At 45.7% G+C, this 21679-nt stretch overlaps 1 protein-coding gene across 2 annotated transcripts in view; it reads left to right on the top strand.

Moving 5' to 3' along the window:
- LOC144772711 (C-type lectin domain family 17, member A-like) overlaps nucleotides 1-17658 on the top strand; it is a 147897-nt gene extending 130239 nt beyond the window's left edge. For both annotated transcript variants that reach the window (XM_078657232.1, XM_078657241.1), the window contains exons 10-11: nucleotides 16198-16304; nucleotides 17164-17658. In XM_078657232.1, the coding sequence (XP_078513358.1) occupies nucleotides 16198-16304; nucleotides 17164-17296 (240 nt within the window). In that variant the 3' untranslated portion in view covers nucleotides 17297-17658. The remainder of the gene's footprint in view (nucleotides 1-16197; nucleotides 16305-17163) is intronic.
- Nucleotides 17659-21679: the final 4021 nt, after the last annotated feature.

The raw sequence follows: 21679 nt of genomic DNA, 5'->3' as shown, positions 1-21679 counted from the left end.
CCCAGATTGCGCATGTGCAAGGCACCAGACGCTATACAACGGACATGCTCAGTAAAGAAACATAGTACTGAGCGTGCCCGAGTCCGTGTCACTGTTCTATACATGCCTTGGGTTGTGTCTCACTATTATTCATGATGTATCGATGTCAACTCGCTGTGGGAGTATGGGCAACATCTACAAGGGTGGAACAGAGATTTTTATGATTAATAAGGTGTTCACCATTACTTATTTATTATTATGAAATCTTCATCTTAGAGTAAATACCCATTAACTTCACTCACTCTCCTTCTAGTGTGTAGGGATTTTACCTGATGTTAACCTACAGTCTGTGAATAATGCTGTTTGTCAGAAATGAGATTGAGTGGTGAGTAATGAGTATTAAATAAATTAAGCAACTGGAGAAGATATTGAACAAAGGCAACCTACGTAGTCTATAGTAGGTTCTGGAACGTCTCTCTATAACAAGTGTTATTTTTTAGAGTAATTGTCAGGATTCGTGAGATTGCATCAGGAATTGTTATTCCTCAGCCGAGGGACAAATGACAGATTACCTCCCCTACTCGCAACATGGCAATGTTCTACATAGGTGATTGCTACATGTCAATATCACCATGGTTGATGTTGCTCAGATACCGCGTAGATGTATCTAGGAAGCGGTATTTTCTGCGATATGATGGTTTCATTTATTGTAATGCCAACCACGGAATCTCTTCGTTGAGCCCATCCACATCTGTATGTAATCGAAACACCCAGCGCTGTTCGCTCTGTAGGAGAAATTTTTGAATATCCGTGATGTGAGTGGGAATAAATGGTTTCTCTAGAATCACCCAGTGTAGTTCTGTATCCGAGTGTCCTGCCTTTATATAATGATTAGTTAGTTTGGTGGCACTTTTCTTGCACCGAATGGTACTGCGGTGTTCGGAAATCCTCACCTTGATCTTTCTAGATGTCATCCCTATATATCTCTTTTTACAGGGACAAGTGATGAGGTAGATGACCCTCTCAGTGTTGCAGTTTGTGTGTTTGTTTAGAGTCCAGGGCCTGGCTGTCCCTATGTCTACCTCAGTGGTATGACTGGTCAGTGGGCAAACCGAACAGTTGCCACATGGGAAGTGACCCGTCACAGGTGGCATTCCCCATATTCCTGGTTCTGTGGGGTCCTGCTTGGGTTCACGGGGTCTCGTGTGTACCAACCGATCTTTGACATTCAGGGGGTAATGTCTTCCCTCTGATTACCAGCATCTTCCAATGTTTTAGGATACTCTTCTTCACGGCATTTGAATGTCCTGAGAAGGTGGTTACGCATGTCATCCTTTGTGTATCTGTTTCATCATTAGATATTAATCTGGGTTCCAGTAGTGCGTCTCTATTATTGTTAGACGCTCTTTTCAATGAGGTTTTGATTGTTTTCTTCGGGTACTGCCGTTCCTGCAATTGTACAGAGAGTGCCGATGCATGTTCTTTGTATTTTGCACTATCAGAACAGTTCCGCCGAACTCTCAGAAACTGTCCAAAGGGCAGATTTTCGCAAAGTGCCTGGGGGTGATAACTCTGAAAATGTAGTAATGAGTTCCTCGCCATTGGTTTTCTATATAGTTCAGTACTCAGATGCCCATTCTGAGAGTAGATGTTAACATCCAGAAATGGGAGATTTTCTTTGGAGAATTCACAGGTAAAATTCAGGAATTGGTTCCGATGGTTCAACCACTGGTGAAATTCTTTTATAGTCTCAGCTGTACCTCTCCAAATGACTAGGACGTCATCTATGTAACGTTTCTAAGTCACAATATGGCTCAGATATGGGTTAGTGTTGCAAAGTATATGAGTCTGCTCAAAATGATGAACGTACAGGTTCGCCAACGATGGAGCGAAAACACTGCCCATGGATGTGCCAGATACTTGGAGAAACAGGTCTTTACCAAACTGAAAAAAGTTCTCTTTCATGGCTATGGAAGCACATGCCATAATAAAGCTGATCGGAGTCATGCTGTCCAAATCAGTCTGTAGCAGGAGTGTTTCTATCACAGAGAGAGTTTCATCCTGAGGTATACATGTATACAAGGACTCTACGTCGAAAGACACAAGGAAATCCTGGTCTTCATCATACTGCATGGTCGTTAGTAGACGTAATAGATCTTTGGTGTCCTGAATGTATGTTGGCATTTGTTTTACTAGGGGTTTCAAGAAACAATCCACAAATGTCGACAAGGGTTCCAATAGGGAGCCTATCCCCGAGATAATGGGCCTTCCTGGAGGAGGTATAACTCCTTTGTGTATCTTGGGTAAGATGTAAAAATAAGGAACCACCGGGTGTGTGGTAACCAGATACGCTGCCTCTTGATCTGTAATCCAATCCTCCTCTTTGGCTTCTTCCACTATTCTCTTGATAAGAGCGCTGAGTCTATGAGTGGGGTCCATTCTCAGAGGACGATAGAATTTCTTATTGTCCAGTTGTCTCTTGCACTCATTGTCGTATGTGTCTGTATCAAGAATCACGGTCGCTCCCCCCTTGTCGGCGGGTTTGATGACAATTGACTTGTCATTGGACAGAGTTGATAGTGCTAGGTGTTCACGTTTTGAGAGATTATTGTATTGTTGATGGGTAGTGTGGAAGATCCGTTCTGTGTCATTGAGTACTGCTCTTTCAAAGGTCAAAACCTCAGGTGGAGTGAGACTTTGCGGCGGATTGAATGTGGACTTATTACGTAGACCGGTATTCTTATCCTTGGCCTGGTCATCATCCTTGGTCGTCTCTTCTCTGAAAAAGGCACGCAGTCTAATTTTTCGAAAGAAGGCAGCCAACTCGAGTCTGGTCTCGAAAGCATCGCCTTTATGTGTAGGCACAAATCCAAGTCCTTTCTCTAGAACCTGGGTCTCATCTGTTGTCAAGACGCGTTGGCTCAGATTGACAATTAGACTCGCGCCGTACTCGGTCCCGGTGGAGCCGATTCTTGTTGGTTGCTCCGGGTTCGTGACGACGGTGGAGGGCTCCAGTGTACATTGGCCTGTGTTGGTCGTCTCTTGCCTCTGGAGCGGCGTTGGCCCTGGCCTAAAAAATGCTGCTGTTGTGGGTAGTTAAATGATTGGTAGGGATACATTTGTCCTGGAAACGGTGGATGAGCAAAATCATATGGACCAGGTGGCCACCACTGTGGTGGAGGAGGTTGTTGAAACTGGTTTCCTCTTCTTGGTCTTCGCGATCGACGATTCCCACCCCTCCATTGATTGTTAGCAGAGGAGTCAGAGTAAGTGGAATTCCCATCACTCCCAGAGGTAGAGTAGTTTGAACCTGGTCTCCTGCCTTGCTGGTTGTACACTGGTGGAACATAATTCTCACTGGTATATGGATATACCTTCTCCATTGTAAACTTTGCTAGATCCTTCTTGAATTTGGTAATCTTTGTTGCCAAAATGTTATCTCTGAACTCCTTACTGGTTTTGTCATTCCTGTGGTTGACTCACTCCTCTCTCTCTCTTTTGTATAAGACCCAGGGTGTTCTGTAATGAATTATCTGCCTTGCCCAGTTGTTGATGGGGCTTTGGGTTCAGTTTCTTTGAGTGCGTTGTAGAGACTGGAGTAGTGGCCACTGGGGCCCTGTGCTTCCTTCTCCGTATCACTACTAGCCCTATTGTCCGTGTCACATGACTTCTAAACTTTGTAAGATCTCCTTGCCTTCAAAACCCCTAGCAAGTCTTGCACCATCACGTTTGTTAGTGACATTTTCACTAATTTGTTGTATATGTGCTTATTTAACTCTAACAAAATGGTTCTGCGTGAGGTGCACTTTGCAGGAAACGGAATTCTCCTGCGATGTGCAATTGTTCATTGACCCGCTTTGCGGAGGAAAAATCTGCATCTTTTTTGCAGCTTGGCTGACTTTGAATAGTAGAAAAGTATCTAGCTATTCTGAGGAGACTCGAGTGAAGGTAACCCTGAAAGCCTAACAAACTTTGTTAAGTGCAAAAATTGGCAATGTCTAAAAACTTGACAGAAGTGGAAAAACTTTGTATACCCTACTCACAACCTCTGCGAGTAAATCTATCTACATTTTTAGGTCTCGTCCTATTAATCCCGCAAGGGATAATAGGACGAGAGTATAGAGGCCAAACCAAGGTCTGAAACCATCGCGGATTTCCTACAGTTCGTGTGGTGCACTGGGGCGGAAGCGCGTCCACATCAAAGCCATCAGCCTCCCTCCCACAGGCATCTGAAGCTTCCCCCAGCGTGCGCTCGGCCTCAGGCATTTCTCCTCCCCCCTAATTATTCACCCCTGCTGTTGCTGCCCACAGCTGGCCGTACTTTCACTATCACGGCCGCCAGGCCGTGTCTCGCATTTCTCCTCCCCCCCTAATTATTCACCCCTGCTGTTGCGCTGCCCACGGCCTCCCAGTGTACTTTTTTTTAAATTTTTGATCCTCTTTCACATCTCCGCGTTTTTTTGTGCCTTTCAGCCCTCTGTTAGACTCGTTTTTCCCTTGTTTTTGTGCCTTTCTGCCCTCTGTTAGACTCGTTTTTTGTGCCTTTCTGCCCTCTGTTAGACTCGTTTTTTTGTGCCTTTCTGCCCTCTGTTAGACTCGTTTTTCCCTTGTTTTCCCTTGTTTTCCCTTGTTTTTCTGCCCTTATGCCCTCTGTTAGAATCGTTTTTGTGCTTTTGTGCCCTCTGTTAGACTCGATTTTTGTGCCTTTCTGCCCTCTATTACACTAATTTTTTGTGCCTTTCTGCCCCCTTTTAAACTCGTTTTTTGTGCCCTTCTGCCCTCTGTTAGACTAGTTTTTCCCTTGTTTTTCTGCCCTTCTGCCCTCTGTTAGACTCATTTTTTGTGCCTTTCTGCCCTCTGCATCACCACATCATCACTCAGCGCTACCCCGGCATCACTCAGCACCACCACATTATCACTCAGCACCACCACATTATCACTCAGCACCACCACATTATCACTCAGCACCACCCAGTGCCACCCCAGCATCACTCAGCACCACCACAGCATCACTCAGCGCCACCACAGCATCACTCAGCGCCACCACAGCATCACTCAGCGCTACCACGGCATCACTCAACGCCACCACAGCATCACTCAGCGCCACCACAGCATCACTCAGCACCACCACAGCATCACTCAGCACCACCACATTATCACTCGGCACCACCACAGCATCACTCAGCACCAACACAGCACCACCACAGCACCACTCAGCACCACCACAGCATCACTCAGCGCCACCCCAGCATCACTCAGCACTCAGCACCACCACAGCACCACTCAGCACCACCACAGCATCACTCAGCGCCACCCCAGCATCACTCAGCACCACAACAGCACCACTCAGCGCTACCCCAGCATCACTCAGCACCACCACATTATCACTCAGCACCACCACAGCACCACTCAGCACCAACACAGCACCACCACAGCACCACTCAGCACCACTCAGCACCACCACAGCATCACTCAGCACCACCACAGCATCACTCAGCACCACCACAGCACCACCACAGCATCACTCAGCACCACCCCATCATCACTCAGCACCACCACAGCACCACTCAGCGCTACCCCAGCATCACTCAGCACCACCACATTATCACTCAGCACCACCACATTATCACTCAGCACCACCAAAGGACCACTCAGCACCAACACAGCACCACTCAGCAACACCACTCAGCACCACCACATTATCACTCAGCACCACCACAGCACCACTCAGCACCACCACAGCACCACTCAGCACCACCACAGCAGCACTCAGCGCCACCACAGCATCACTCAGCGCCACCACAGCATCACTCAGCGCTACCACAGCATCACTCAACGCCACCACAGCATCACTCAGCGCCACCACAGCATCACTCAGCACCACCACAGCATCACTCAGCACCACCACATTATCACTCGGCACCACCACAGCACCACTCAGCACCACCACAGCATCACTCAGCACCACTCAGCACCACCACAGCATCACTCAGCGCCACCCCAGCATCACTCAGCACTCAGCACCACCACACCACCACAGCACCACTCAGCACCACCACAGCATCACTCAGCGCCACCCCAGTATCACTCAGCACCACCACAGCACCACTCAGCGCTACCCCAGCATCACTCAGCACCAACAGATTATCACTCAGCGCCACCCCAGTATCACTCAGCACCACCACAGCACCACTCAGCACCACTCAGCACCAACACAGCACGACTCAGCACCACCACAGCACCACTCAGCACCACCACAGCATCACTCAGCACCACCACAGCATCACTCAGCACCACCACAGCATCACTCAGCACCACCACAGCACCACTCAGCGCTACACCAGCATCACTCAGCACCACCACATTATCACTCAGCACCACCACATTATCACTCAGCGCCACCAAAGGACCACTCCGCGCCAACACAGCACCACTCAGCACCACCACTCAGCACCACCACATTATCACTCAGCACCACCACAGCACCACTCAGCACCACCACAGCACCACTCAGCACCACCACAGCATCACTCAGCGCCACCACAGCATCACTCAGCGCCACCACAGCATCACTCAGCACCACCACAGCATCACTCAGCACCACCACAGCACCACTCAGCACCACCACAGCATCACTCAGCACCACCACAGCACCACTCAGCACCACCACAGCATCACTCAGCGCCACCCCAGCATCACTCAGCACCACCACAGCACCACTCAGCACCACCACAGCACCACTCAGCACCACCACAGCATCACTCAGCGCCACCCCAGCATCACTCAGCACCACCACAGCACCACTCAGCGCTACCCCAGCATCACTCAGCACCACCACATTATCACTCAGCACCACCACAGCACCACTCAGCACCACTCAGCACCAACACAGTACCACTCAGCACCACCACAGCACCACTCAGCACCACTCAGCACAACCACAGCATCACTCAGCACCACCATAGCATCACTCAGCACCACCACAGCATCACTCAGCACCACTCCAGCATCACTCAGCACCGCCACAGCACCACTCAGCGCTACCCCAGCATCACTCAGCACCACCACATTATCACTCAGCACCACCACATTATCACTCAGCACCACCAAAGGACCACTCAGCACCAACACAGCACCACTCAGCACCACCACTCAGCACCACCACTTTATCACTCAGCACCACCACAGCACCACTCAGCACCACCACAGCACCATTCAGCACCACCACAGCACCACTCAGCACCACCACAGCATCACCCAGCGCCACCCTAGCACCACTCAGCACCACCACAGCACCACTCAGCACCACCACAGCACCACTCAGCACAGCACAGCACCACTCAGCACCACCACAGCACCACTCAGCATCACCCCAGCATCACTCAGCGCCACCCCAGGATCACTCGGCACCACCACATTATCACTCAGCACCACCACATTATCACTCAGCACCACTCAGCACCCCCACAGCACCACTCAGCACCACCACAGCACCACTCAGCACCACCACAGCACCACTCAGCACCACCACATTATCACTCAGCACCACCACAGCACCACTCAGCACCACCACAGCACCACTCAGCACAACCACAGCACCACTCAGCACCACCACAGCATCACTCAGCGCTACCCCAGCATCACTCAGCACCACCACATTATCACTCAGCACCACCACATTATCACTCAGCACCACTCAGCACCACTCAGCACCACCACAGCACCACTCACCACCACCACATTATCACTCAGCACCACCACATTATCACTCAGCATCACCACAGCACCACTCAGCACCACCACAGCACCACTCAGCACCACCACAGCATCACTCTGCGCCACCACAGCACCACTACAGCACCACTCAGCACCACCACAGCATCACTCAGCACCACCACAGCACCACTCAGCACCACCACAGCATCACTTAGGGCAACCCCGGGTTATAGGTGTCACATTTGCAAAAGTTATAACTATTGGCATTGTAAATAACAAAGCTATTAAGTTAGCTATTTTCAAAACCAAAACATAAATAAAAAAATTGTCAATTACAAGACCAATAGCTCAAACTTTCCTAATGCGAGACCTATTGCATTGCAAATGCTTGTTCTGTATGTGGTTGGTTAGTTGTTTATTTGCTACTTTTTCCGCAATTTTTACGACAAATGGTAGCAGCAAGAGGGGCGTAGGTTTTCTAAAACTGCTTGGTCTATTGATGGCGTGTTCTTCAAAGCACGCACTATCGCCTGTTTCCAGCTAGTATGAACTTCTCCCTTCTGAAATGAGTTTGTAATTAGCTCAGAGATATAGGGCAAACATGTGTTTTGTGCTGAAAGCATAAAAGGTAATCAATTAAATGTAATTTTAAAAAAAACATTTTCTTTCCTTATGTCTTGAATCTTGTTTCTTGGTAGGAATACAATATATGTTAAATTGATTTATATTGGAGATGCAGTAAATATGTTTTTGGTGAATTCATGAGATAGAGCCCATAACTGGACATATATAATGCAAGAACCGGTGTGGAATGAAAGCTGTAATAGTGTTGGCTTGAAAAATGAGTATGGTACACACTCCTAACACGAACAGCGGGTGCTAACAACCTGGCAAATGCCAATTTAGAGCGCTCGGTGCTATGCTGCAGTCTTACCTCAATTGGCTCTGCCCATCGCCCCAGTAATGTGAAATGTTTGTTTTTCACTTCACAGGAGGTGCAGCCCACTCACAATTACAACACATATTTAGTACCATGAGGCTGTCTGTGTTAGCAGGTGGGCGCTAGAGAAGCGCTACATACATATAAGTATACTGACACTACAGTTAGCGACTGTATACATATGCACTTATGCTATGAGAGTGTGTGACTGCCATTATGAGGGACATACCCTGTCCCCATATCTCGAATGTGTGTGTGTAGGATCAATTTGCGATCAGGAAAGACCCCTGGCAACCACAACCAGAGGTGGGATACCCCCTTAGCATATGTCATATAGCATGTCAGCACGCAAAACTATCTTTCAATCCAACTTATTTGGCGTGCTAACGACTAGGACAGGGAGCAGTGGAGTCCCACTACGGACTTTGATGCTTCCCGATTGGAGCTGTCACTTCGGGTTAATCAATTAGGTTCAGTAGCAGATGATTGTAAGAATGACAGACAAGGGCTGTAGTTTCAAGGCTTTATGTAAAGAATTAATAGGCATATTTCGGAAAACAAACCATTGGTAATTTTAGCAGCATAGCATACAAACATATGTACAAAGGGCCATATGTATCAACATTCTGATTTGCGATTTTCAAATAGCGATATTTTAGAAATCGCTATTTGAGAATTGCAAATAGGGATGTATATAAAAAAATCGCAATTTTTTTGCGATATCTTTATATTCCTTAATTGCGATTAGCAAAATGTGAATCGCAATTAAGGAATACTTTCCCATTCATTTCTATGGGCCAGGAGGCCCATAGGAATGAATGGGAAGTTATTCTCAATTTGCGATTCGCAATTTGAGAATCGCAAATTGAGAATAATTTCATGGATGCAGGGGTGTCAAAAGGACACCCTGAGGCACCCCTGAAATAAGCATGGGTGCACATGTGGTGCACATACATGCCGTTGTATGTGCTTCACATTGCACTTTGAAAAATGCAAAAAAGTGCTCTTTTCAAAGAAATCGCAAATTAGCACCAACTTGAAGTTGGTGGTAATTTGCGATTTTATTAAGGCCAAATTGCACTTTTTTGGTGCTTCTTACATTGTATTTAAGGAATCGCAAAATTTGTGATTCCTTAAATGCAATCGCAAAATAAGGAATCGCAAATTTTGCGATTCCTTATTTTGCCTTAATACATACCATTTGGCAAAATTGCATTCGCAAACGCCGAAATTCGCAGAATTTCGGCATTTGCGAATGCAATTTTGCTTGATACACATGGCCCAAAGAACTTACTACAGATCTAAGTAAAATCCAGCTTTGATTCTCTTTCTAAAGGTAGGGGAAAGGGTCTCCTGTCCATAGAAATCTACATGTCCTGTTATAGTACTTTAGACAAAGACATTCATACGTTCTACACTAGTGCATGGTTCTTAGGATATGCACTAATAGGGAACAAGCAAGAAGAAACAATTTACTACAGAATACATTCTAAGTTTCACTCATTGTAGTACTACATTAGATCTGCAGCCGTTCTCAGTTATTCAAGCAGTGCAGTTGATACATTGTATAGTAATAGCCAGGGACAGTTGGAATTTACTTGGTTAGGTACAGAGGGAGAAAATGTGTCTGCGAACATTTTTCAGTTTATTAGTGGGAGACCGGCCGTTCTTCATTTGGAACAAGAAGAACAACAGTTAACACATGATCTTGGTGGCGTTACCAGAAAATGGAGTACATTGTAAACACAACCTAAGTTAACGTAAGTCCCAATTGTGATTCATTCAAGGTATAAGAGAATCAGCTCCCACAGCACCTTGATAGAAACCATTTTAAGAAACATTATGTAGATGTTAAAAATCCAAAATCAAGCATTATACTTATTTTGCTTTTTACACACTAAATATAGAAATGTATTTTACTGTTCACAACAGTTTTAAATATTCTTCCCTGGTCTCCACTAATGTTTGCACTAATATTTAAAGAGTGTAGCATTTCCTTGTAGGTATCCTCGGCACGGTACTGTGTCCGTGGCAATAGGAATACTACAGACGTGGGGAGAAAGAGTGTGGGCTGGAGCTCCTTGCATAATGAAGATGCCAACCTTGGGCCTCCATACGATGGCCGTGGCACCGCCACCGACAGGCTGTTGGTGGCCGTCCCTCCGCCATCGCATTGTGGTTGTCCCCTCCACCATATTATGATGGAGGGGGAAGCATGGCAGTCGTAAAGACCAACTGCGACGGTCCAGAGGGGCGGATCAAATCCGACTACCCGTCGGACCAACTGCTAATCCCTGCATTGCGGTGGTGCCTGCCAGGCACCGCCATAGGGATTATGATACCCCTTTCCTGTCGTTCTGCGGCAATCAACCTGCCACAAAACGGCTGGCAGAAATGGATTTGGGGCCCGTAGCAGGACCCCCTTAATCCCTGGGGCAGGGACATGTACCCTGGGGGGCACCTATGGTGCCCCCTACATATCTCTGTAGCATTTGGCCGGCACCGCATAGTGCCTGCCACATAGTGCAGGAATATGTGTGCGCCCTATTTTTTGTATTGCGACGGGGGCTGCTGACCGTATCCCTGCCACAATACAAAATATTGGTAATGCGGCCGCCACAGAGACAGTCGCATCATAATTCGGATTGTGGGTAGGCCACCTCGTAGGCGGCCGGTCTCAAATCCGATGCGATGGCGGATGGACTGAAGTCTGTCCGCCATCGTAATGACCCTCTACTTAGAGAGTCTTCTTGTGGTAAATGCCATAATTCTGCTCAGGAAAAGACTGCTGATGAAACAGCAGAGAGCGGAGGCCTGGTCTATGTCCTAGTGGTGTAACAAAACTTGAGGATGCCCCCCTGCAAAGTAGATGGAGGGGGCCCTCCACTCTCCAGACCCAGTCAGGAGCTCTCGGCCAGCCACCTGTGCACAGTGCCAGAGGGGGCCCCCTGAAACTTGCCCCCCCTACATCGCGGGGGCAGTGGGGGCTATTGGTAAGCCACTGCTTTGTTCTGTTATATGCGAGGGTGGCTTGGACCCTTCCCATCGCTATAATTTTTCTGTAATGTGGGCAAGGGCGCAGACATTCTGATGCAAATGGGCAGGCTACTAATGATTACCCATCTTTGGGAGTGAGGCTTGTGAGGTGGTGATCCGAGTTTCGCTATCTATTTTCACATTTTCAAGAAACTGATAGAAATAATCGACATGTACTGTCTATAATCAATTATGTGCTACATTAAAAGTGGCATGACGAAACGGATCTCCGCATCTTCCCTTCTGAAAGTAGTTCAAAGTAGAAAGCCTCAAGAAGAGGAAAACACTTGTGAGGTTGTGCCACCTTAAAACACATCCAAGCCACCACAGTGAAATGACAGAACCAGCCCTGCTCTCATCTACCTTTTTTCACAGGTGTGACATTATGCAGAAATTCACTTTGTGATTATAGTAAAATGCGAAACCAACATTGGTGTCTGTACCACGAGAGACTCAATGTATATGAATGTACTCTAAAGCAAGTGTAAGCAAAAACAGGTAAGGACAGAGATGGGAGCTGAACTGCAAAAACATACACTTGTTTGGAGTGCTAGAAAGCAAACAAATAAAAGTACCTCCAGATATGCAGGGAAGCTGTACATGGTCCATGCTCCATGGCATGGACCAATACACACCAGAAAGTGAAAGCTGGAGGTGCCTGTGTGGCACTGACCAATGAGAGGCAAGCAAATGAGACTGACTTTAAAGGCAACCAATGGTAAATAATGGGCGAGCTCCAAGAACTTTTTACATAGACTCACAAGCGACAGCGCATGCACTGTCTCAGGCAAGACCCAAAAAATAGCTTCCATCTGTGGAACCTCAGAACTATTCTGAAACGAGCTGACAGGCATTTCTTCCCCATAATGCCTCCCTTGTGCAATATGGCTCAACAATGTGAGCACTCTCTGCTAACATATGTTGTGACCTGCAGGCCACAGTGTTCAATCCCTTCAAAGCCAATTCAGCTTTTGATGTATCTGAGGTTGATAAATTAAGTATTATTACATCGGTTCAAACACTGTGGTATGAAGTTGTATAATAAACAAACAATGTAATATTATTACCCTTGTGATTTATATTTTTATTATGTCCCTGTCTCCAGTTCTCGTTCCCGGATTATGTCTCTTGCTAACGAGAAAGGCTACTCTGGCCTTGGTTTGTTTTGAAATTTAAGAGACAAAGGAGTCACTGTCCACCGGACACCTCAGCCCAATTTACTTTTTCTCCTATGAGCCATTCTGAGTTCCAAAAAAGGAACACTTTGTATGATTTAGTGCATGATTCCTCCTATATTAATAAGGAAGTTTAACATATAACACTTTTAGAAAGCACTTCACATGCAACATATAAAATGTTGACTGCCCCTCAAAACTGTAATCATAGATAGGGGTTTTGATTTAACTTGGGTGGTACCGTTTGACCCAGAAGACTAAAATCCAATACCACATGTGACGAATGTATATTGTTTTATAAACGCTAGACAGTTCAGAAAATGTTTATTTGAATAATCCTTGCCCTCCTATGCCCTTTTCCCTTCTAGTTCGGTATAGGAAGTCCATTACCTTTTTCGGTCTGTGTGACCAGTACTTAGTTTGTAAAAAACATAAGTGCCTGGGCCCTCGCCAAGAGGCCACTTCTGCTTGCACCGCCCATTGCCGCTGTCAGTTCTGCCAATTACAGTAACAACCAAACTGCTAACCATCACACTTGTACAAATGTGATAATTCTGACTATTCCAGGCCCCCAAACCTATAAGAATGGCTTTGATGGCAGGTATTTGTCATTTTTTATATATATTTAATTAATTAAAAAACTGTTGTTGTGCTGGTCTCCAAATTAGACAAACAGCGCCACCATGTAGCAGACTGTCATAAGTGACAGTGCTGGAAATTAAGTGCCAGTGCTGAGCACCGGAACCACAGGTTTAAATTAAGCATCGCGTGTAGGCCAAACTCTCCTTACTTTCAGGATTTTCTTTTAAAACCTCCAACCCTGCTTTTAATAGGTGCCCCGCATAAATGTTCATGCTTTAGCATACACATGCACTTTGCTCCAGCATTAACATAAATTGGATATGTATTTCAAAATCTCAACCCAGTCCATAATTTTTAAGAAGACAGAAATAAGTGGCCGGGCCAAAGATACTCCTTAGGTGGCCACTGCACCTTGCACCATTTACAGGCCTTACCAAAGTTGCCAAATAGCAGTACCAGCACCACCTACTAACCATCACATGCCCACAAGTTTGACAATTTGGACTATACCAGGTGACCGAAAGCTATAAACAGGGTCAGCGGAATTATGCAGCAGAGGAGGGCGAAGTTAAAAGGTTGTGTAAATTATGCCTCAAGAAAAGGCAAATTATGCGGCAAAATGCAGAACATTTTGTCATAGTGGTACTATATTTTGTCATTTTACACTTGTTAGCACCGAATGGGCATTGGTTGCCCCTCATTAGTGTCAGTTGAACACCCAAATGTAGCAGTATGTAAAAGAAAGGTGACCAGTCAGCCTTTGACAAGGGCCTTCCATTGCGCGGCAACACATTTTGCTGTGTTTTTAGTAACTTTTGAACTGTTTGGACTAGAATATTTTTTTTATGTTAATCCATCATTTGATGCATAATCTGAAGATTTTTTGTGGCAAATGCAGCAAATAAATGACTACGCGAAAAGCACAACCGCTGCACAATCACATAATTCCAGTTTGGACTAGAAATATTTCTTTTTTTTTGGTTAAATCTACAGATTATGCATCAGATGATGGATTATGTGGCAAATGTGGCAAATCAATACCTATGCGAAAAACACCGTAGCCGCACAATCACATAATTCCAGTGGCCCTGGCTACAAGCATGGCGTAGGTCTGCGGGCATTATTATTAGTTCAAATTGTATATCAGATTGTTAAATACTCTGCTCCTGTGCTCTATTAAAAGTATACTGACTGCGCCACCGTGTGGTGGGTTGTTATAACTATGTGCCTGATGTAAAGAAGTAAATGCTGGTGCTGAGCACCGGCAAACAGCAGCAGAAACTAAGCACTCTGTGTATCACTATTATTTTTATATGTTTATTACTCAGGCACATGATTAACAAGCAAAACAAAAAAATCACACACAAGCCAATTAAGCGAATTACTCCTGTATTTATATGCTTTCAGAACTGTATTTGTTAGCTCCGACCTCTGCCAGGAGGGATTTTAAACAGCAAACCCACAATGCTATTTCATAAATTCTCAGAGTTTAGTTTCCACTGAGACATTATACCCATTGGTGGGTATGTAACGGATAATGTAGATTTCTAAAATGGTTAGGCAGCCGCCTGAGCCAGTAAACATGCTTTCTATAAACATTAGTATCTTACATTTCTAGTTTTCACTCCTCCTCTTACCACCAGGGTTTGCTTAGCAGAGTCGGGTAGTAAAAAACTAAACGCTATATGTCTACGCATCTAAATTGGGCAGGTGAACATATAGCCAATTCTCTGACGACTCTTCCTCCGTCAAAGAAGTTTAGCCACTGCCGAGAGAAGTAGGCTCTGCTGTTGCCAAACTATAGTCCGCAAGCATCTAAATTTGGTAGGTGGACCATTATTTTGGCGGTAAGCGTACTCCGTCTTCGTTGCGATGGAGTTCGCTTACCGTCAAAATATATTTTAGACGGCTAATTCAACCGAACTCCAGATTACAACTAATGGGGTAACTCCAAATAATGGGACACCCTACAAAATGTGCCGAGGGGCACCTAATACTTACATATCTCAGAGATACTGTAGAGAAGTGTGGCTCAATGGTTAGAGCGGCATACCCTTATGCAGTAGTCTGGCCGGGACCAGGGTTCAATTCCTGCCTCTGTGACTCTCGGGCTCAATTTCCTCAGACCTGATAATTCTCGCCTCGGTGCCTATTCTAATCATGAGTCCCTCTCTGCACCGCTGGGCAATAGCTTGCTTAATCTCTACAACGGCCCCAACAACGCTGAGGATGCCTGACTTCACCTTGGGGGTGCCCAGGAGTGGGCTCCTCACAGGGAAAGGCCAGGAAGGGTTCCTCGGCAGTATGCGTACAAGCGCCGAGATGCCTACGGGTAGTCGTGCGCTATACAAGTGCGTAATCATTTAATTTCATTTCATACCCAGAGGCTTTCCGCCGAATTGGCGGCCCCTAAAGGTAGGATCCCCTTTGCATCGCAGTGGAGTCAGGGCAGTGCAGTTTGGCATATCTTATAAGGTTGAAAAGTATTAGCCTTCCCAGGTCTAGGAGACATTAAAGGTATGTGCAATATTTATGCTGGTTTCAATACGTAAAGGGACACCCTTCTCTCTGCACCAAAACTAGAAACCGTAACCAACGAGGTACCCAAAATGCTTTAATTTCAGCCTGAATTGCATTGCCATTACTGCTGGTAAATGTGTACAGAGTCCCGTATATGGATGTCTTGCTACCTCTCTACATGACAAATGTATTGTTCCATTGGTACAGTGTAAGTAATGACCCATGTTTGGAAACTCGTTGTCATTTCAGGCTTTCCTGGACAAGAACCGCAACAATAAGGTGCATTGGATCGGATTCAGCGACTCTGGAAATGAAGGCAAATGGCACTGGGTTGATGGGAGCGCACCTACCTTCACGTGAGTCTGTCTCCTTTGAGATGTCTCCGAAACAAGACTCCAGCCGGGAAGTTTGTACTACTGATGTTTAAGGGTTTTCCAGTTCTCATCTTGGCTACCACTTACTTGCTTGGAACTGAGGTCCACATGGTCCTCAGGCTTGAGACTCAAACACCCACTGGAGCAAATCCGTGAGCGATTGGTATACCATTGGCCATTTCAGGCCCAACGTTCCGCACCCTCCGCACACTCCCCCAAACTTTGGGCTGCTACCTAGTGGCTGGCTCTAAGAAGGGATGGGACCTCGGCCAGTCTCCACCCCTTGTAGCCACTGATCACACAGGGCAGAGGCTGATATCATCAGCAATCATGTGTGTGGTAAGAGGGGATTACTTCACTTCTGGCTCCAGCTAGTAGGATAATTCGCCACCAAGGCCCCATCAACTGACGCCCCCAGACCTCTTTCATCCAGAAACCTGCTGCCCAGACTCACTGCTTCATCAGGGCTCCCACAAGGCAAAAACATAACTGAGTGAATTTTGCTTGAAATTGTTATCCACATTGAAGGGCTCCCTTGAGGGTCATCTCACTTTTCCTGGGTCACAAACTATTCACCTCAGCAGCCATATCTGTATATACCTTGCCAGGCCTGTCATTCTTGAGAGAAGAAATGCACTTTGCACTTTATGGGCTAACTTGTGCTATATTTCTCTTGTAGTCAACATTCTTGTCAAGTGCTTTTGATAAATAAGCTTCAGTACTGCCTTATAACCTTGCAGAACACTGGCGGCCCTCGATTGACCACTTCATGTATCTGATAACTTGCGGAAACAAGATGGCGGCTGCTTGCCATTCTCTAATCGCTGATCCTCTCTTTTAGGTTCTGGAACGAAGGGGAGCCAAATAACAGCGGCGGTGAAGACTGCGCCACGCTACGTAGCAATGGGAAGTGGAACGACCGGAGTTGCAATAGCAATTGCCACTTGATTTGCAAGAAATACTGGGTGTGTTAGATCCACCCACTGTCATCGATTTACCAAAACAACAGAGGGAGCGGAAATCACACCACACACCCTTTGAACTACTGATGACATCACAGGTTGACTTTTTATCCTTTCCTCTGCCTCTTATTTCTTGCTGACAGGGTCGCAGAAAGTAAACAGCAAAAACCACAGTGTAAACCTGGCTCTGAGAACCCTGTTAATTTGTTGTCCATTATGCGGCCTACATGGCCCCAGAGACTAAGCATAGCAAGGGCAGTGTGAGGGGTACCGATGGGCAAGCATGCTACTACCCTGGGCTACTTCCAGTTGGTGGCCAGGTCTGAACCCTGTACTGTATGAAGCTCTGCACACTCTCTAAAGGGACCACATCAATTTCCGGATGTACGTTGTTACAACGCATGCTTTTACCACACATACCGTTACAGCGCAAGTTTTACAACGCAAGCCATTACAACGCATTGCTTTGGGGGGTGCTGGATAGTGAATAGTTTAATTAACTATTCCAACTCCAGTCCCCGTGGATAGTAGGGAAGGTGTTGGATAGTAAATTAAACCATTACTTATTCTAGAGCGCCCCCCAGTGCAATGCGTTGTAATGGTTTTCGTTGTAAAACCTGCGTTGTAAAAGCACTGCGTGGTAAAAGTTGCGTGGTAAAGGATGTTTCCCTCAATTTCCAGATGCAAAGCAGCATTTTCAAGATTTCTTTAATGTTTATTTTAAGCAGTCCTTAGGCACAGCTCGGTTACGGAGAAAAGAAAAACATTCAATACACAACAGTATCCTCCTGAAACGAATCTATCTAATATAAATACTGTAATTAGTTGCATATTAAAAGAATACCCAAATCTTTTGAGTTATCTTTAAATCAACAATCATGAGGGCCCACTTGAAGAAGAGAGGCGAGTCACCAGATCCTACTTCGGGTATGGACATGCGACTGCTGTCATGGTTAATCTAAACTTCCCAATAGATTTCAGCACTATATATTTCCATATGCCTTTCTAGTACCTGAGTGTGCGTCAGGCAGTTTGTGCTAGCCACACCGGATACCCATTGGCTGCTATCATGTTTGCGATATATATAGAATCTATTCAAAATAGAATTTTGAATAAAATTCACAAATAGACTCTTCGGACAAAGGACACTCAAAATCAGTAGGTTCCTTTATTTATTAGAATATTGGAATGTTGGGAGCTCCATTGAAAACAATTGAGCGTTCTGGGCTTCTAATGGCTGGTAGAAGCCTAGAGCTCCAACTTTTCAATGTTGTCGCTCACTCCTGTTGCTGTAAACAAAGGCCTCTCGGAGCTCCGTGAGGCCTTTGTTTTATTTGTTAGAACATTCTGCCCTCTATTGGCGGAATGTACTAACAGATTTTTGCCTTCCGTAGCTAGGCTATACCAGCATTAAAGTCCGCTCCCTTGTTAATCGCCCTCGCCGGAGCGGGCCTTTAATGGCCGGTATAGCCCGTTACGGCGGGCTCTAAGGCTACAACACCAATATCCTAGACCATAATCAATAAAACCCTTGTCAATGTAATTATAAAAGGATCGGACAATAATTTTATTATTCAACTGAAATGGCTTAAGACCTTAGGCCCCGGGACTCTAACAACATTTAAAATCAGCAACCACATGTTGCCTCATTTCGGACGAATTCTAGTGACTTTGCTTTACTTCGGCAGCGTGTGGCGGTCAGGTAGATATTTTATATTTACAGCCTGCAAATGACAGAAACAGAGCTCTCTGAAGGGCCCTGGCTAAATGTGATTTTTTTGGTTTGCCAGGGCCTAGCACTGGCAGCCCTGACACAAGTAAAGAAATCAGCAGACTCTTAAAAACCCACTGTAAAAAAGGTTGTGTTCCAATAAATGTGTCGGGTCTAATAGGAGGTTGCGCCCACTTTTTGTGCCCCCGCCAACTGCGGTGCACTTTTCTGGTAGAAAAGATGATAAACATGCTTTCTTGATGCTGCTGTAACATCACATGGGTGCACATTATGGGATTGCTTAATGCCAAGTGTGGGTTAATCAACTGCATCTGTTCAAACCCCTGTGCAAAAGGGGTGATTCTTTTGCCCTTGCGGGCAATATTACTGGTGCACGGGCAAAGAAATGTTCAGGAGATCCATTGATGGTGCACCACCTAGGAAGTAGCAAGCTGTTAGTGCACCTCCTAAAAGCACCTTTTAGGAATGTCCCAGGTTTGTCCCAGGGTCCCTGCAGGCATGTCCAGTAATGCAACAGATCCATTCTTTCTCTTGCTTCAGAGTCAGACATGTCTCCTGATAGTGAAAGACAGTCTGACTGCTTCAAATAGCCGTTCCATTTGTCTCTGCTGTTCTTTCCCTAAAGCAGTCGTGAACTCACAAGTTTGCACCTGTGCTGTGAAAAGCTTCTTTTTTTTTTTTAGTAATCTAGCACACAGACCAGGTCTGTGCTGCCCAAACCTGCTGAGAGTGCACCAGGCACAAACCGGGAACATGCACCAGATTACTGTAATTTGGTGCCTGTTATGTAGATATCTTTTTGTACGTGAGTACACACAAATGGTTAAAGATAAACATATTTTATATTTTGGGTTATCACTTCTAGGGCTTCCTATGTAAAATGGTGCACTATCCCTGTCTGTTTGGGGGGCATAGAGATAGTGGTGAACCCTCAATGGCACATTCAGGGACTGTGGACCATAATACATATTTGATATTGCATATGCATATGTCATGCTGCGTTACTTTGCCCCCCTCTGAGGTCACTGGGGTCTCTGGGTGCCAGGGCCCTTGTCAGGAGGCTCCTGTAGCTTGCACCCCCATTGCCTCAGCCTGCACTGGAAATAGCTACTAACCATGACACTTCTACAAGGGTGACAATTTGGACTATTCTAGACTGCCCAAAGTTATAAGAATGGCTTGGGTGACTAGTATTAGTAATTTTTAATGTCTACATAAATATTAAACAACTGTTGCTGTACTCATTTCGAAATTAGACAGACACCGCCACCATGTGGTGCACGGTTATGCATACCGGCGCTGAAAATTAAGTGCTGGTGCAGAACACTGGAAACCACTGCTTCAAGTTAAACACTGGCTGCTTCCTATGTGACACACAATCAGTTCACCCAAGTGGGTTATGCCCCATGCAAATGAGGAATGCCTTTTGACATTAGGCAGGAACCAAAGGTGCACTGACATGATCAGTATTGCAGAAGAGGCTGCACCCAATGTCTGCGAGACCTTTTGTAATATCTTTTGCTGCTCACGGCACTCTCTATAATACAGTTCTTGCTTATTTGGCTAAAACAGCCACTAGAATTTAATTTTTTTGTCCGTAGCAGGTGGATCCCAAGATATCTGTATTGGAGTCTCTGGTACTCTGTGGAAAAAGATGAAATGCACACGTTATACATTGAGAAAATATATACGTTTACATGTTTTATCAAATGTGAATTTACTTAGATTTACAAGCATATTTGATTGTTCTTGCAAATGTTGTCATTGAAGTAATCAGTTTTGGAATTAAGAACAGTAATAACATGTCATCATGCAATTCTCCCACCAGAGAGAGCATACATCGGTTTTGAGAACTGTAGTGTACTATGAATAATACAGTAACAGTTGATTAACATTTTGAGAATGTCTTAACAGAGGTGTTAAATTGATATTCATGATTTCTCTTAGTTTTGCTTTTTACTCTGTATTTTCAATGTATTATTAAAGTGCTATTTTTTACTTAAAAAAGCATAACACTGGCAGGACATTCTTTATTATGACTGGTATTACTTTGCTATACAGCATCTAGGCTTTACTTGCACAGCACCTACCACGAGTGAGGCCTTGCCTGCTTGACTAAGCTAGCCTGGAAAAGCAAGGGGGGTTTGAAGGGCAGCTTCCTGTCTTTGACTAAGTATAACCAGAACCTTGGACAACATGGAACACGTCCGGTCTGACATTTGTTGCTGTGAGGTAAGCCCTACAATTTCATGAAACTGGCAAACATCTTTGCAGCTCGTACTGGGTTAGGAGTACATGTAGTGGCAGAACAAAACTTGAGGGGACCCCCTTGCAAGATGCATGGATGAGCCCCCGCCTAATCAGGAGCTCTCTGAACAGAGTACTGTGCTGATGGGGCCCCTGCAGCTCCGGCCCTCCCCACACCACTGGCGCTGCAGGGGCCTACGTTACACCATGAAGTACATGTAACACAAGGTCATGCTGCAAGAGAACATGCCAGGGAGTACAAATAACAAGAAAACATGATGTGGGCGGGGGTACATGTAACAAGAAAGCATGTTGTGGGTGGAAGTACATGTAACAGGGGAACATGCTGGTCGTGTGGAGTACATGTAACAAGACAGTGTGCTGCAAGAGAACATGCTGTGGGTGGCGAGTTCAAG

Source organism: Lissotriton helveticus, chromosome 1_1, assembly GCF_964261635.1.
Source record: "Lissotriton helveticus chromosome 1_1, aLisHel1.1, whole genome shotgun sequence".
Taxonomy (NCBI): Eukaryota; Metazoa; Chordata; class Amphibia; order Caudata; family Salamandridae; genus Lissotriton; species Lissotriton helveticus.
Note: the sequence above shows the minus strand (reverse complement) of the source record. Positions and strands in the feature narration are given on the sequence as shown.